General features: G+C 40.5%; 2 protein-coding genes across 2 annotated transcripts; both read right to left on the bottom strand.

The window, feature by feature from the left end:
- Window positions 1-410: 410 nt before the first annotated feature.
- Window positions 411-7,900, bottom strand: LOC311299206 (uncharacterized protein). The gene is made up of 4 exons (XM_084422654.1): window positions 6,970-7,900; window positions 6,037-6,256; window positions 1,946-3,275; window positions 411-1,369 (listed from the first exon to the last, which is right to left on the bottom strand). The coding sequence occupies exons 3-4, from the start codon at window positions 2,250-2,252 to the stop codon at window positions 969-971; spliced, it is 708 nt and encodes a 235-aa protein (XP_084278780.1). The 5' UTR covers window positions 2,253-3,275; window positions 6,037-6,256; window positions 6,970-7,900; the 3' UTR covers window positions 411-968.
- A 2,294-nt stretch (window positions 7,901-10,194) lies between these two features.
- LOC311276238 (uncharacterized protein) lies at window positions 10,195-14,154 on the bottom strand. Its single transcript, XM_084385809.1, has 2 exons — window positions 14,005-14,154; window positions 10,195-11,807 (listed from the first exon to the last, which is right to left on the bottom strand). The coding sequence occupies exons 1-2, from the start codon at window positions 14,081-14,083 to the stop codon at window positions 10,696-10,698; spliced, it is 1,191 nt and encodes a 396-aa protein (XP_084241935.1). The 5' UTR covers window positions 14,084-14,154; the 3' UTR covers window positions 10,195-10,695.
- Between the last annotated feature and the right edge of the window lie 3,943 nt (window positions 14,155-18,097).

Here is an 18,097-nt window from a genome sequence, read left to right as displayed (position 1 = left end):
ATACCTTGACTGAAGCCTCCATCTTTTTGAGCTTTGAATCAAGAAGGTAGATTGTGGGAAGAAGCCACCCCATCTGAGTGTTTGTTTCGGACTGAAGGATGTTCAAGGCCATGGATACAGGCTTCATCACAATGCAGTGTTCAGAGAGGTAAGAAACTTCAGCAGGATTTAGCTAGTGTTGTAGTCAAGACCACCTAACCCGAGACCAAGACAAGACCAAGACCAGAGTGTATCGCAACCGAGACAAGACCAAGACTTTTAGGGGCTGAGACCAAGACCGAGTCAAGTCCAAGACCAGCGCCCCACACTACATGACACAATAAAATGTGAAACATGATCAAAAGAGCTTCTCAAATTGATTGAAAGATCCACATTCCCAAAAAAACACCTAGATATTAAACACTCAAAGCAAAAGTAAACAACCATCTTTATTCAATACTCCTGGGTGACTTCCATCATTTAGTACAGAATGTAAAACAATTATTCATTGTTCATCACTAAAGTCTTCACTTTTCTCCGCCTTTTATAAACAATACATAAAGTTATGTCTTTAAACCAACAACAAACCTTTTTTTTTTTTTAAACCACATAGCTAAATGTGTAAAAAAAAAAAAAAAAAAAAAAAAGCTGTGCATTGTAATGACCAGTAATTCTATGTGAAATGTTGATGTTTAGGAACAACTATTGTAAGTAAGAGTCTTTTATAGCTTTCATGTGTAATCAAAGCAACAAAATATATTTAATACAAAGAGGTCAGAAAGTCAGTGGCCTAACTGCATGTGATTTATAAAAGTACAAAGTTGATTTAATTGGGAGCAGTTTCATCATATGCCAAACCTTAAAAAACTGCAGTGGCAAAACACTCTTCATAAATTCAAGCTCAAGACCAAGGATAACCACATAGTTGCACGGTAGTTGCAATAGAGGAGTAGATGGACACCTCAAAAGTTACATCAATGGAAATCAGTTTAAAGTAAAGTTTGGTTGCATTTTAGAAACATGAGAGATTGCAACATTCTGTGACCTAAACGTGCTCGATGAGGTCTCATTATAATGCCTCCTCTACTGTAAACCCTCTCCACTGGTGCAGAGGAGGCAGGGACTGACAGCACCTTCAATGCCAAATTGTGGAGTTGTGGGAATCTAGCATGGTTTTTGGCCCAGAAGACCAAAAAGTATTTGCTTATCTGTGTTACAATACTTGAATCCTGGACTGAGCCGCGCTTCTTGTGTGCCTTGTAGCGGGACAGAAGGCGAGGGCATTTGGGTGGTAGCGAATCACTGGCTGGATCCACATTCATGGCTTCTGAGGCAGTTTCATGATCATCTTTACTGACCATCATGTTCTCCACCTCTAAGATCAATGTGTCTGAAAAACACAAACACAATGAGTTAGATTTAAAAGGATATGCACATATCAGAGTTAAATGAAATACTTTTAGGACCTTTTATAAGACACATTTTTTAAATGATCAATTACATTATATTTTTGTTATTCAAATAAACATAGCAAGTTAATGTAAATTCTGGTTATTTCATTCAGTGCAGAGGTCAGTAATGAAATGATTTTATGAATAGTTATTTATTTAGGTTACAAGGTGCTATTGTACTAAATCTAACCATTGGCCTACTGTTTTTAATAGTACTTGGAACACTCTGTACTTTGATTTCTCTCTACAGGTAAGTATGATGGGCTAGTATAAAGTGAGTTTGGTTTATGTACAATAGGCATGTTACCAGCCTAAATATAAAGAGTATCAGGTTCAGTTGGCCCAGAGTATTACAAAATATTTGTAATGACAAAAATAAACAGATGAAAGGAAGACTCTATGAATTCCACTGTAAGACTAGTTAAGGCTTTTATAGGCTACTAATTTAAAACATTTAGGATTCATAGTTTTGCAAATAAGACATTTATTTTCACTGGATAAAAATGTATACTAACCTGTCAGTGTCTTCTTAAGTTCATCTCTGAACTTCTTCACTGATGTTGCATTTCCCCCATTGGTAACATCTAAGTCCACCCAGCTTAAGCCAAACTGTGGATCCAGCATGGTAGCAAAAAAGTACACATTGTGGTTAAAAGGTTCCTCTTTTCCGCTGTCTTTGCCCATGTTTGTTTTTGTAAAGATTCCAGAGAATCTTTTCACCAGAGACTGCTGGAGGGCTCTGACCAATGGCCGGCACTGCATTCGGGTCTCCTCCATCTTGAGGAGGTGTGTATTCAAGTCCAGGACAGTTGGAACCACCATGCTAATGGTAACTGATTTCTCTCCTTCTGTCAGGTCTGTTGCCTCGGAAAATGGAGCAAGAACTGCACTCAGTTCCTTCAGCTGGTTCCACTCACGGACACTAAACACCACATCCCCGTAATCTTTGCTGCACTTTTCGTTCAGGGCTTTGTGGTCCAGAGGGCCTGTACTTGTTTGAATGTACTGTTCCAGCGAGTATTGTTTGCAGCTGGAACAGTCCTATTAGTGCCAAACATAGCCTCAAACTTGTCTTTGAATTGTGAGCTGCTATGTAATAGAGTTGTGAACCGTGATGTTTTGGCTATGGTGCGGGAAATGGCCCTAACCTCCTTCATGCCGTCATTCACAACTGCAGAGAGTGTGCAAAGCAGGAAAGACGTTCACCTGGTAATTCTGTGTCTTCCACTGAAGTAATGTCCTCCCACAAGTGCTCATCATCGAGATTATCCTGGCATGTTTACTTTGAAAGCGCATTTCATATTTGCGGCATTGTCTGTTATGATATAGCTTATTTTCTGACGGATACCATATTCTTCTGGGATCTCCTCAAAGGCAGAAGCAATATGCTCTCCAGTGTGTCTGCCTACAAAACGCCTACAGTCCAGCAGGTAGGATTCAACTGCATAGGAATCCTTTGATTTATAGCACACATGGGCAGTCACTCCCAGGAAGGAGCGTAGCCTGCGATCAGATCAGATGTCAGTTGTTAATGACACAGATGACTGGGTCTCAAGTTTCTTCAAAACAGTTTCCTTGACCTTCCTTACCAACTCTGGTATCCGTCTCTCAGAAATAGTTTTTCTAGAGATTGGTGTGTATTTACTATCCATAATCCCAAGAAAGTGTTTAAAATGTCCATTTTCCACAAGTGACAGAGGCAGACAACACCCAATTATTAAATCTTGAACAATGGCTTCAACTGATGTCTTGTTGCCTTGGCGATTGTAGACTGTAGAGCTGCACTTTCTGTGTAAAGAATGATATAGTTGGCTGTGTGACATCTGTCTGTTGCCCTGCCTTGTACTGCAAGAACCAAAAAATTTAGGGAAGAGGAATCAGTAAAATATCATCAGTAAAATATCTTCATATGAATATCAATTACATAAAAAGAACAATCTTAAAAATAAGTAGCAACTTCATAAATGTATGTAAAATCTGTGTAATGTTACTGCATAAGAACACATGTGTGGGTAAACACAATATAAATCAATGGTATTTTGGCCATCACATTTTTCAAATAGGTAAACAAGGAAGTTAAATGATTGATATGGTATGAGCCAGAGAGAGCATGCTGGTAAAAAGTTATATATTTGATCTGCAACTGTAAATTGGAACTTAAAAATTAGCTCTCTGAAAGTAACGTGCCATGTGGCATAACCTATTTAATTTAATCATTTATCATATAAGTTGAGGCGCATTACTCAGTCTCCACTCTCCGCTCATATCTCTAGGTTAGCCCTCTCACCCAAACGACGCATAACCTCGGCGCGTAGCTTTAATGTCGGGAGATGTATGCAGCTGACATTAGCTAAGGTCGATGTAACTTAACATTAGCTACACAGCTTTATGTGGCCTGTCTCGTGACATCCCACACGATTTGTGTCAACACAGAAAACATTTAATTGGATAGGTTTTTTCGTTTATTTAAAGTGTGGTTTATGTGAGCTGAATGTGCGGAACGCTTTTCAGAGAAGATAAGGTATTTTAGCACAATTCACACCCAACGGTAATTCAGGAAAAAAAAATATCCGAATGCTCCACATGAAACTATGGTCTTCCGACCTTTAACCATCGTGTCGATTTATTTTGATTAATATGTGCCAGGGAGAGAGAGCAAGACAGCGCCGACCCGTCACCCGTGATAATATCAAAATTAAATCCGCACCCGCCCAGACCCGTTAATATTTGGCCCGTTACCCGACACGTGCCCGCGATAAATCACACACAAGCTAAAATCTATTGAGCGGTGGGGACGCGCTCATAGGGTGCGCTGCCAATAACGCACCTAAAAGCTGTCACAAAGAACTGGGAAAAGTAATGATTATTAATATGTCAAATATATCAAGGAGACATTTCAATTGTTTATTAATAAACAAGTGTTTTCTGTGTCAAAGTTGAAGTTGACGATGCTGACTGACTCGCGATCTTCGCAGTAGTGAACGCGCCAGAGAGAAATTCACATTTCATACAGATTGCATAAGCAGAGAGCAGTCTGTTTTCTTTCTTTTTTTTAATTGTTTTGTTTAAAAGTAGACATTTCATGCTTTCTATTTCTCAGGTCTGTGAGGCAAGTAGCTTATACGCTGAGTTTCGGTTCATTTAAGAGACGAGCATCAAGTTCACGCGCTTGCGCCTCCGTGTCGTGATTATTGCCTGCTATATTTACCTCTTATTTATTAAATTCAGGATATTGGTTGATGAAACATTGATTAAAATTAAGATTGATTATAATTAATACGAAACGAAATTCACTTTAAAGAAAGGCTTTCTATATAAACAAACTTAATGAAATGGTCAAAATCATGTCTGCCCACTGCATTTGTCTCCCTATATTCGGGATCATCTTACCTTATTCATGCTTTTCACTTTTCATATAATCAACATGAAATTTAAAAAAAATATTATTTTATTTAAACATGAATATGAAACGAAATCGTTTTTAATGACAGGGCTACAACACATACAGTACAGAGAAATTGAATGTCGGAGCATTGTGAGCATGTGGAGGGGGACATTTTCGATCATTTATCGAATATTATTTTGCTTGATATGCCAATTCTTAATATTTGGTGTTTTTAATGTCTGTTTGAGATCTCTGTGAAAGTTTTAATTGTAGGTTCGTGGCCCTGAGTGTCACGATTTCGGTTTCATTTCGCATATAGCATACAGCCCTTATAATCATAGATGACGCCACCGGTTTTTATTTAAAAGAAAGACTGTATATGTTTGTATGTAGGCCTATATATGGGCAATTTATATACACAATACTTACTAAAATATAATTAATATCATTTTATTGCATTTGTATTAGTTGTTTGAAGAGTTAAAAAAAAACGGTAGGTCTTAACACAAGTTCACAAACCGGCAAGTCGGTCGGACTAAAAAGGGGAAAAAAAACAATTGGGTCGGTCCTAAATTGACAGGGTCGGTCGGGTTACGGCAAACAAGAATATTTTTAAGGACGGCCTGACTAAAACACATATTTGCGTATGTGTTATGGTAATTTAGACATACAAATTTTGCACATATTTTTCATCCGTTACCCGCCCACAAGGAGCTCATTATCCGCCCACGTCCCCGCCCGTGAATTTTAGGAATGTCACAATCCACCCGTTTTAGCCACTTTTATGCGGGTACCCGACCCGTTGCAGGACTCTGGGTGAAGCCTTGTTTATACTTTCGCCTGGCTCAGAAAAGAAAGATTGCGCGCTCTCTCTCTCTCTGCTCGTTCTTCAGTTGCGCCCTGTCACAAGCACAGCAGTTCATCTACATTACTCACCGATCAAATAAGACTATGGCGGGACAAAAATTCACTTTGGAGCAGGAGCATCGGTAAGAGGACTCGTTAACGTCGAGGGCATACAATATCGATGGTTCATAAAACTTGGAACCGGTTCTCGAGTGGAACCGGTATCAATTCCCATCCCTATTAATATGTATAGCTAATATTGAGGTTTTAAACCTCTTTGTGTGAGGGGTAAAACATTTTGGTACGAGGCAGATTGCTAACGTTAGCTAGCCAGCTTTGCTAACATCACTTAACTTACACATAACGTTAGCTTACCTTTCTTTGTGCTTCCTTTCCAAGTGACGATAAAAGTTTGACGTAGTCCCCACCGTCTCTGAAAGCGAAGCACTGCAGAATTTACAAGAAGCTGTATGCTTTCTTCTGGATGTTGTTTTACAAATATATTCTTTATGATTTTTGTAGCCGAATTTTATTACTGAAGATTTTGCAGACATCTCCCGCTCCCAGACAACCACAGCACACTTTCTTGGGAGTGCTAGTGAAAGGGGGCGGGGATGGGTGACAGCGTAACAAAAATACATAATTAGCAATGACCAATGAGTCACGTTGCATGGATTTGAATCAGTACGTTTTACATCCAATAAAAGCAAGGATGTTAACAAAAAAAATTAGACAACATATACTGGCAATTTAGTGATGTTTCCACAGTTATGGTCTTGACTGGTCTTGAAAAAAAATCCCGAGTCCTCAATGTCCGAGACCGAGACAAGACCGAGTACAAATGAGACCATCAAAAAGTGGTCTCGAGACCAAGACTGGTCTCGAGTACTACAATACTAGATTTAGCCTATTTAAAAAATAAATAAAGTCAAAATCAAAACAAACATCTTAAAAGAATAGTTCACTTAAAAATGAAAATTGTCATTTATACACCCTCAAGTTGTTTCAAACCTGTATGAAGTTCTTTCTTCTGCTGAACACAAAGGAAGATATTTTGAAGAATGTTGGTAACCACACAGTTGATGGACCCCATTGACAGTATTTTTTTTTTCCCTACCATGGAAGTCAATGGGGTCCATCAACTTTTTGGTTACTGAATACCGACATTCTTCAAAATATCTTATTTTATGTTCAGCAGAAGACAGACATTCATACAGGTTTGAAACAACTTGAGGGTGTGTAAGTGACAGTGAACAATTTCTTTACTATTCCAATTAGAACAGAGTGAGATTGAGCAAACAGACTTACATTTTCATTTTGAATGCTGCACATACATTCCGAAGGGATGCTTCTCCCTGCTCCTTTAGGATCCGCATTACCCTCTCTGCAGCATTGTACACTGAATTCCATCGTGTGTGGTTGGGCTGAATGAACTGCAGCTTACATTCTTCTTGCACAATCTCAGCACTGATGGCAGACCGGCTGGTTTTATTGTACAATGCCTGGCATTTCGCAAATTTGAACGGGAAAGCTTCTTAAATACCTCACTGCTGTCCTCTGCCTTGGAAGCATCCACAGTAGCCACCAAATTAAGAATATGACACGCGTTCGCTGATGCTTGGGTAGATGATACTCAAACCCACTGTTAGTGTTTAAAATGGAACAGGTGTCCTGAACTTCAAATCCTTCTTCATCGTTCTCACACTCCAGTGTCACTGCCTCAGCAGTGTCAGCACCAATTAACTATTCCTGACTCTGTTCACCATACACTTTGAAGGCTTTGATAAAATTTGATCCACAATCAGTTGTCGTTCTGACAATTTTTTCTGAGATGCCATATTCCGAGTGGATGTCATCCAAGGTCCCTGCAAGCAAATCAAATGTATGTGAACCTTTCAAGCATCTGAAGGCAATGGAAGCAGACCTTCTTTCCAGAGTAGGTTCATCAATCCGATGTAACTGCGTTGTCGTGCTGTCCAACAGTCAGTAGTGGTACCTATATAACTGACTTTTGCCATCTCAGCAATGATGTTTTTCTTTATCTTTGCGGCTGCTTCCTCGATTCTCAGCTTCACAGTTGGTCTGGACATAACTGTACAGCTAGGTTGTATTGTACAGATTAGATTTTTGAATGTAGGAAGTTCAACTATGGTAAAGAGCTGAAGGCTCTCACAGACAAACTCAACTACAAGCCTGTCAATTGTGGACTGAGTAACCTGCCTGCAGGACACAGCGAAGTCTTTAATCTTCATCTGTTTCACAGCTGAATCACACCTCTGTTCCTCTGAGTTCTTTCTTTCTTTCTTTTCAAGATGCATTCATTGTACTGCTTTAATTTAATTGGATGTTTTCTCTGTAAAAAGAACACACTTCAGAATTGAGTAACACACAATTTTCACCACTGATCATTTTTGCTCGCAAATTAAAAAAAAAATATATATATATAAATCTGATGTTTTATTAAAGTTATTTGCCCTACATGAACTAAAATTTTAAATCACCATGTGAGAACACGTTACATTAAAATATCCACTTCAATAAGTCGACAGAAAGCAGGTTAATGCATTTACATGCTAAACGAAATCGATGTAAGGGACAAAAATCTAGCAGTGATGATAGATTATGCTTAATGCACTTTGAAGCCTGGTAAACAAACAAAATAAATTAACTGTTTCCAGCAGATGGCACCGCAAGCTCGTGCAGCGCTAACAGAATATAATTTGTATTAAAAAAAAGTAACATTCTGTAGTTTATTTTTTTAATTGTTTAAGGCAATTTCATGATTTCAGTCATCATACAGTAACCAGCAACAACCCCTTTATAAAGTGCCCGTGCCTCTTACTCTAGGCTCACTGGTAGCTATCATGGTTGCTATGATCGCGTCATCAAAAACACCATTGTCCGGTAAAATTTATTCGATCTTTTCACAGTGCTTTTTTTTTGCTATCTTTGGCAGAATAATTTCGGTTGTCAAACATTCACACTCATGATAAACCCATAGGCCTACATGAACAAACTTGCGCACTATATGATGAATTTTATTATACAATTTAACAAGATATATGATACAGATATTCGAAACTTACCTCAATGTGTTTTTTTCAAATTAGAGGAAGAATTCTTGAATGCCGAGATTTCAACTGGCTTAGGCAAGCAAAGTTGACATGACATAAATCACACAATTGCCCTTCTTCGTCTTCACTTCAAAAAGCTCTTTCAGGTATGGCCAAGGATGCTGAAGAGCTGTATTTGAGCTGTTGCATGTTGACGCATCCACCACCACACTTCCTCCCTCCTCATCCTCCATGATTAAAATAAATTGGCGCCAGGTGTCTCGAAGTCTGTTTGATGCTGGTCTGATGCTAAGTTTTCCGCGCGCGAGATTTGATTTGACGGGAATCACGCATGGAGTCACATGACTTATTATAAAAATAAATATATAATGTAGTGACGGCAGGTACAGGGAAAATAGCGCAGTAAAAGTACCGATACATCACTTATGGCGCTTTTCCATTACCAGTACCAGCTCGACTCAGCTCGGCTCGGCTCGCTTTTCGCTCCGTTTTCCATTGCAGATAGTACCTCCACAATAGTACCTGGTCGTCATAGCGACGCCGCTGGAAACTGCCGTGACTTAATCTTTTACGCGAGACACACCCGCTACCTACACACACAGGACAATGGAGGAAATCGAGTGTATGCTGTTTTTGGATGTTTTTGTTTTTGCTGTTTTTTATTCAGGATACTGCATCTGGTGCGTGCAATGATGACGCAGTGAATAGTGACGATTCTCTCTGACCAATCAGCAGTCTGCCATGATTTCACGTCACATTTTAGTATCGCCTCAGCTCGCCTCAGCCCGCTTAGAACCTCGCCGGAGGTGGTAGGAAAAAAAGTACCTGGAAGCAGGTACAGGTACAACTTTTACACAGTGGAAAACCAAACAGAGCCGAGTCGAGCCGAGGCGAGCTGGTACTGTGTAGTGGAAAAGCGCCATTAAAGGTGCCCTAGAATGTGAAATTGAATTTATCTTGGCATAGTTAAATAACCAAGACAAGAGTTCAGTACATGGAGATGACATACAGTGAGTCTCAAACACCATAGTTTTCTCTTTCTTATTTAAATCTCGTTTTTGAAAAACACCCCTGAAAAATAGGCGAATCTCAACATAACACCGACTGTGGCGCAACAGTCGGGATCATTAATATGTACGCCTCCAAAAATTTGCATATGCTCATATGAATCATGCTCAGTGCCAGGCAGAACTGCGCAGCCGAATCGTCAGAAGTTCTGCAGGTGAAGAAACAAGCAGGAGGAGGATCATAGGGAAAATGGCAGATCTATCAACACAATCTACATAGTTTATTTTAAAATAGGCCTACATGTTGACTAAAGCTATCTATCTAACTTTATCTATAATCGGATACCGCTACAGTTTAATTCGAAGTTGTTAGTTTGCTCTGCCCATAAAAAAAAAAAAAAATACTTGAATCAATGAACAACATTAATAAAGCCCCATTCTTACACATCATTAACTAAAAAGTTGGTTTATTGTTTAGTTACCCTTCAATATAGTGATATTATGCCAAAATACTGATCTATTTAGTTTTATATTAAACCATTGTAATCCTGAAAGTATTCCCCCTTTTTTCAAAATGTAACTATAATCTGATTACAACGTTTTTTGACGTAACTGTAACGAATTACAGTTACTGTATTTTTGTATCCTGATTACATAACGCCATTACATGTATTCCGTTACTCCCCAACCCTGCTGAATACACACGTGGCTTTTCTCAAGTGTGGATTTTCATGTGACTCTTAAGGGATGTTGATTGTGTAAAACTCTTCCCACACTGATCACATGTGTGTAGTTTCACTCCAGTGTGGATCCTCATGTGTTCGTTCAGATTTGTTTTTTGTGTGAATCTCTTCCCACACTGATCACATGTGAACGGCTTCTCTCCAGTGTGGATCCTCTCATGTGTTTTCAGATTTGATGACATATTGAATCTCGTCACAGTGTGAACACTTCTAAGGTTTTTCTCCGGTGTGGATTCTCTGGTGCCGTTTTAATGGTTCAGCTCTATTAAAAGTCTTCCCACACTCAAAGCACATGTACTCTCTCACACCAGTATGTATTTTCTCATGTTTACGTAAATTCTCCAGCAGTGAATAACTCTTTCCACACACAGAACATGAATGCGGCTTCTCCTTCGTATGAACTGTCAGGTGTCTCTTCAAGTGTGATGCAGTATAAAATGTTTTTCCACAGTGATCACATGTGAACGGTCTCTCTCCGGTGTGAACTCTCATGTGAACATCAAGATTTTGTTTTAATGCAAAACTGTTTCCACACTGAACACACATATGTGGCTTTTCTCCAGTGTGGATTCTCATGTGTTTCTTAAGGTTTGATGATAGTGTGAAACTCTTCCCACACTGATCACATGTGTGTGGCTTTTCTCCAGTGTGGATCCTCATGTGACGATCAAGATCACGTGTGTTTGAGAAACTCTTCCCACACTGAGCGCAGGGGAGCGGCTTCTCTCCAGTGTGGATCCTCATGTGAATCTCTAGACTATCTTTCCGTGAGTAGCTCTTCCCGCACTGATCACATGAGAACGGCTTCTCTCCAGTGTGAACTCTCATGTGACGGTCAAGATCACGTGTGTTTAAGAAACTCTTTCCACACTGAGTGCAGGTGAACGATTTCTTGGCTCTATTTTTCTTTAAAAATGTCTTTTTAGTCTTTGAGCGACTCAAAAGTTTTTCTCCAGGTTTGACATGATGTTCCTCTTTCACTTCACTCAGTTCTTCTCTCTCCTCCTTCACTTCACTCAGTTCTTCTCTCTCCTCCTTCACTTCACTCAGTTCTTCTCTCTCCTCCTTCACTTCACTCAGTTCTTCTCTCTCCTCCTTCACTTCGCTCAGTTCTTCACTCTCCTCCTTCACTTCACTCAGTTCTTCACTCTCCTCCTTCACTTCACTCAGTTCTTCACTCTCCTCCTTCACTTCACTCAGTTCTTCACTCTCCTCCTTCACTTCACGCAGTTCTTCACTCTCCTCCTTCACTTCACGCAGTTCTTCACTTTCCTCCTTCACTTCACTCAGTTCTTCACTTTCCTCCTTCACTTCCATCGGGTCTGACACAAAAGAAAAAGGTTTAATTTAGTAATAGCAGAAAGTACTAGTAGACGACTGCTATAAAATATGATAATTCTGGTGTTGTTTTCATAAACGAATTGCATGAATGAGGTACATTGATATTTCAATTATTATTTTCAAGACATTTAAGGCATAAATCACGTTTCTGAAGTGAGAAATATTAAATATATTTGATTAATTACACAATTATTTAATGTGATATTAACATTTATACATTTATAGTGCCAAGGGGTGTGCAAAATTGAAATACAATTCTCTCTCGATATTTGTTAGGAATTTTCCGATAACCATAATTAAAATTATTTTGCTGATTCTGTTTTGTTCGGTACAGGCCTGTCATGGTAGCCTGGAAATCCAGACCTAAATCTGAAAGATTAATGGTCTGGCGTCAACTAATGAAAGTCGGCCAGCTCGAGGGGCGGCACCAAGAATGCATTTGAAAATCTCACTGCACACAATTGAAAAACACTAAGACCAATCACAGCAATAAACCCATTACGCTTAGCTACCAGCGGAGCTAACTGGGAGATTAGACTCTTGCCGTATCCGGTCGGCAAAACAGCAAAAAACGTCCTTCTTGCAAAGGAACGATTCGAGCGCCGTCTTCTGTTCCTGTTTTAGATAAAAAGCCAAGTCTAACTCGTTCATTGTAGCGGCCAAAGCCGTTTCAAACAACTGGTGTTCATCCATAACCATCTTGCAATGTTTACTAATGACTTGGACGTCACATCGCTGTCGTCATCTGTTTAGCTCACCTCTGGCCCGCCTATATCAGATAACCTGATGTGATTGGTGCAGCTCAGATCAAGGGGCATATTTAATGAGCAACATTATCCGACACTAGAGTAACTCGCTGAATTCAACTTTTGCTCTCGCAATAACTCTGGATTACCAGGGTACTGTCATGGATAAATAAATATGACAATTTAACCACCACTAGGTGGCGGCAAGTCCATGTCTTATAAGATAGAAATATGAAAATAGATGATGTAAAAATGAGCCCGATGTAATAGCAGAAGGAGACACATTTTTTAAATGCAAGGTCAAACCAGTTGTCCCAACGTCTGAATCCAACGGTGTGGTAGAAGGTTTCCTGCATGCTGTCTTTTCGGTGCACAAAGTAATTTAATTCCAATTAGTTGTTTATCTGACCAATTTTCCACATCCTCGAATTTAGGTTGAAACGCCAATAATTTAGGTAAACATTTGATTATTCTGTTTAAATATTTTTATTTCACTTATTCAAGCGGATGTCATTGTCACTTAGAGTTTCCCACCGGCCACTAACGTTGATCTCCCGGTAACAAATGCCCAGTGTTGGGGAAAGTTACTTGTAAATGTAATGCATTACAATATATATATATATATATATACTAAAATAACCATCATGTTTGTTTACACAGCGCACACAACACCTCCTCTAGGGGCATAGTTTGTGGGGGTGATGGGGAAATGGGATAACTATAACTATAACTATAACTCCCCCCCTCCCCCTCCCCCTCCCCAAATAACAAAACAAGCAACGTAAATGAGTGAAGCGCGTGAATCACCGCTACTCAGCGCACGTTCACCAGCGCACTACAAAAGTGTGATAAGATTTGCGTGAGCCGTTCCTATCGCGACGCAGATGATAAAATGTTCTATTTGAATTCTGTTGAGAATTTACCGCTTTAAAACACAATGGAGAATGTCAAGCAGGATGTGCCACATAAACTAAAAAAAACTCATAACAAGAGGGGAAAACATCATCCTGCACCAACATAAATTTCCACAAAAATGTGTTCTGCTAATAATGCTACGTATTAGCAAAAACATGGCTTTCATATATTCCAAGAGATTACAGGAAATTAACATTTTCAATACAAGAAAATGTTAAGTAAAGGTAGTTTGACCTACCATAGCACTTTGATTAAAAAAATACTTTAAACTGATACGTTAATTATTTATATAGTGCTTTTAGCAATAGGTGCATAAATAAAATAAAATACATTATTATCCTATGTAAACAAGTAAATGCTAACTAGGCTATTACTTTACAGCAGTTACTTTATCAATGCATGTGTGGATGATACCACATGTGTTGATGAACCCTCTGAACAAATAGGCTCACACAAATCAAAATGTGCAACTGACACATAATAACAAACATAGAATTACAAAATATACACAACTTACATTGAGCTGTAGAACCAATAAAGTTCCTCATAATAGGGTTTCTTGCATCCGGCTTAGTTGAGCAAACACTCAAAGCCATGCCAGTACCTCTCTAAACACTCTTACTTGTCTCTCTTAAAAGGATAGCCCTTCCCGTAGAAACCTCCCTAGATCCCCCTTGAGGCGGGGAGTAACATTACAGCACAAGAAATGGAACAGCCTTTCAGAACTGTAACAACTGTATGTAAACCAGACACAGATATAAAATAAGTGTAAATAAGGGAGATAATCTGACCTGAAGTTGACAATCTATATGAAAGTTTCTCCAACCTCTCTCTACTGAACATTTGTTGAAAATCTGTACCCATTTCATAGTTTAACTGTTTATCTAAAAGTGATGAAGTGCTTGAATGTTTCTAGCATGAATGTTCTTCAGCATCATGAATGAATGAAGAATAAACACCAACCTCTTTGTTCTTCAGGATCTTTAGTGTGTTTCATTCTGCAGGGTTCTGGATCACTCATGTTCTCACTGTCCTCTTTAATAAACTCAGTCTTTGCAGATTTCAGCTCTTCCTGATGCTCTGATGCTCGTCTTCACTTGTAGCTGATGGGAATTTACAGCATTTATTGGAGAATTGCTGTGGGAGGAGCTTCACTGATGATACAATTGCTGTGGGAGGAGCTTGTCTATCATAAATTAACTGATGCTCATTCAATTCATAACCCTAATTATTCTCATAATTATTCTCCTTCTTCATTCAAAAATAGTTGTGGAGTCTGTCACTTCATTAAAAATCAATCTTGAAGTCTTGGGGTTTTGATGCCAGAAAATAAGCTTTACTATCAAATAAATTATTTTATCTCACAAAGTCGAGTGCTTTTCCAAAAGCAACTCCAGAGTCCAGTATCGAACATATATACACCTCAAAGGTGATCAATACATACCATATACTTGTGTTTTAAACAGTGAAAATGAGACTAAGGGCTTCACCATATATGAGCATTTCCATCCATTCCAGTCGCATGCTTTGCTACTCTAATGCTTCTGCCCTGAGCCGGATATACTAGCATCATTTCTTTGATAATATTCTCATAGATTTCACTTAATCCAGTTAATAATATTCTACAAAATGCAGAAATAAAGAAAAACATTAATATCTTAAGGTAAATTCTTCCAAATACACATAATGATAAGAAAAACAGTTAAACTCAGAAATAAATGTACATATAGTAGCCAACAAATCCCCTCAGTCTGCTGACACCAATGAAATGAGCTTTAAGTGTCAATTTACAGCAGATCTGAAGACATCAGCATAATAAATGAGGTGAAAACAGGAATTATTGTCATGAAATAAAGATGGCGGCGCGAGTACATCGCGAGGCTCGCGGTCTCTCCAGATTCTGTAATTTAGCAGTATTTTTCTTGCTCATTTCGGGTCTGTTCGTCCAGAACAGTTGTGCCTTAACATCGTACACCCAAGGTGAGCTTTTGGATATTGGTTTGCGAATTTCCGACAGTTTTATGGACAACCTTCGACTCCTTCCTGAGATCGCCAGATCACCCGAGGCTATGCACTCTGCCCGGCCGGGCGGAAGTGCTCGCAGGCGCCGGCGAGATCGTAAACAAAGGCGGGGGAAGCGCGGAGGACTAAGAGCTAAGCTAAAGCTAACACCACACCGGCTCTCTTTACCCAGCATTTTCCTTGCCAATGTACGGTCGCTGTTGAACAAAATGGAGGAGATTCGACTCAACATCACATACAGCAAGAGACTTTTGAACTGTAATGTTCTAATTTTCACGGAAACATGGTTAAACAGCGGAATACCGGACAACGCTATTGAGCTAGCGGGACGCCATACATTCCGGGCGGATAGAACATTACATGGCTCCGGTAAGACCAGAGGTGGTGGATTGTGCATTTACATTAACAAAGCTTGGTGCACAAACTCTGCTATTGTTGGGAGACATTGTTCAGCTAACCTTGAGTTTCTCATGGTTAAATGTAGACCGTTTTATCTACCGCGGGAGTTCACTTCCACTATTATAACTGCAGCCTATATTCCCCCGGATGCTGATGCCAAGTTTGCTATGAAAGAACTTCACGCAGCCATCAGTAAACAACAGACCGTTCACCCGGAAGCTGCGTTTATTGTTGCGGGTGATTTTAATCATTCAAACTTAAAGTCAGTGCTACCGAAATTTCACCAGCATGTTTCCTGTCACACCAGAGGAAACAAAACCTTAGACCATGTTTACACAAACATGGCTGAAGCTTACGTCGCGACACCCCTCCCCCACTTGGGACAGTCAGATCACCTTTCTTTGTTCCTCACCCCCAAATATGCACCTCTGATCAATCGCGTGAAGCCATCAGTGAAGACCATCAAGGTGTGGCCTGCGGGGGCAGATTTCTCACTCCAGGAAAGGTTTCTACACACAGACTGGAGTATGTTTGCTTCTCAAGCCACCAGTGGCTCTCACACGGACATTGACTGCTACACCTCCTCTGTACTGGATTATATTAATACCACCATTGACAGTGTTACAACCCAGAAGCAGATCACCACATACCCAAATCAGAAGCCATGGATGAACAGGGAAGTGCGACTCCTATTGAAGACACGCAATACTGCCTTCAGATCAGGAGATGCACAAGCCTATAGCACATCCAGAGCAAATCTGAAAAGGGGCATCAAAGAGGCCAAGCACTGCTACAAGCTTAAGATAGAGGGACACTTTTCCAACGCTGACCCTCGGCGCATGTGGCAGGGCATTCAGGCCATCAGTGACTACAAACCCTCTCACTCCACCCCCGCAGCCACTGATGTCAACTTCCTGAACGAGCTAAATGACTTTTATGCTCGCTTTGAAAGAGACAACAGAGAAACTGCCACCAAGCTCAAATCCTCAGCTGACCACCCACCGATCACACTCTCCTCCACAGATGTCTGCAATGCACTGAGCAGGATCAGCGCGCACAAGGCTGCTGGACCAGACAACATCCCTGGACGCGTACTCAGGGCATGTGCGGAGCAGCTCGCTGGGGTTTTTACAGACATTTTCAACCTGTCTCTTGCCCAAGCAACTGTACCAACATGCTTTAAATGCACTTCCATTGTGCCAGTGCCAAAACACTCCAGCCCGAAGTGCCTTAATGACTACCGCCCTGTAGCACTCACACCCATCGTAATGAAGTGCTTTGAGCGGCTGGTCCTGGCACACCTAAAAGACTCTCTACCATCCACATTGGACTCACACCAGTTTGCCTACCGTAGCAATAGGAGCACAGAGGATGCAGTCTCCATGGCACTGCACTCTGTGCTCACACATCTGGACAATAAGAACACTTATGCACGCATGCTGTTTGTTGACTTCAGCTCAGCATTCAACACTGTCATCCCAACTAAGTTAATAGCCAAACTTGGAGACCTGGGCTTCAACACCTCCATGTGCAACTGGATTTTGGACTTCTTGACCAACAGACCCCAGAATGTTCGATCAGGCTCCAACTGCTCCACATCCATCACACTCAACACTGGTGTACCACAGGGCTGTGTGCTAAGCCCGTTCCTCTACTCCCTCTTCACCTCCGACTGCAAGCCTGTGTACGGATCTAATTCCATCGTCAAGTTTGCGGACGACACTACGGTGATTGGTCTCATCAGCAACAACGATGAGACTGCCTATAGGGAGGAGATCAAGCACCTGGCCACATGGTGCACCGAAAATAACCAGCTCCTCAACACCACCAAAACGAAGGAGCTCATCGTGGACTTCAGGAAAGTGTCAAGAGGCACACACGACACCATCCACATCAATGGAATGGCTGTTGAGCGTGTCTCCAGTTTCAAGTTCCTGGGGACCCACATCTCGGCGGACATGACCTGGACAACCAACACCTCCAGCCTGGTCAAGAAGGCTCACCAGCGCCTCTTCTTCCTGAGGACACTGAGGAAGAATCAGCTTTCCTCCACTATCCTGGTGAACTTCTATCGCTGTGCAATAGAAAGCATCCTGACCAACTGTGCTACAGTGTGGTATGGGAGCTGTTCTGTTGCAGAGCGCAAGGCACTGCAGCGGGTGGTGAAAACCGCCCAGCGCATCACTGGG

The sequence above is a fragment of the Rutilus rutilus genome, assembly GCF_951802725.1.
Source record: "Rutilus rutilus genome assembly, chromosome: 1".
In the NCBI taxonomy this organism is placed as follows: domain Eukaryota; kingdom Metazoa; phylum Chordata; class Actinopteri; order Cypriniformes; family Leuciscidae; genus Rutilus; species Rutilus rutilus.
Note: the sequence above shows the minus strand (reverse complement) of the source record. Positions and strands in the feature narration are given on the sequence as shown.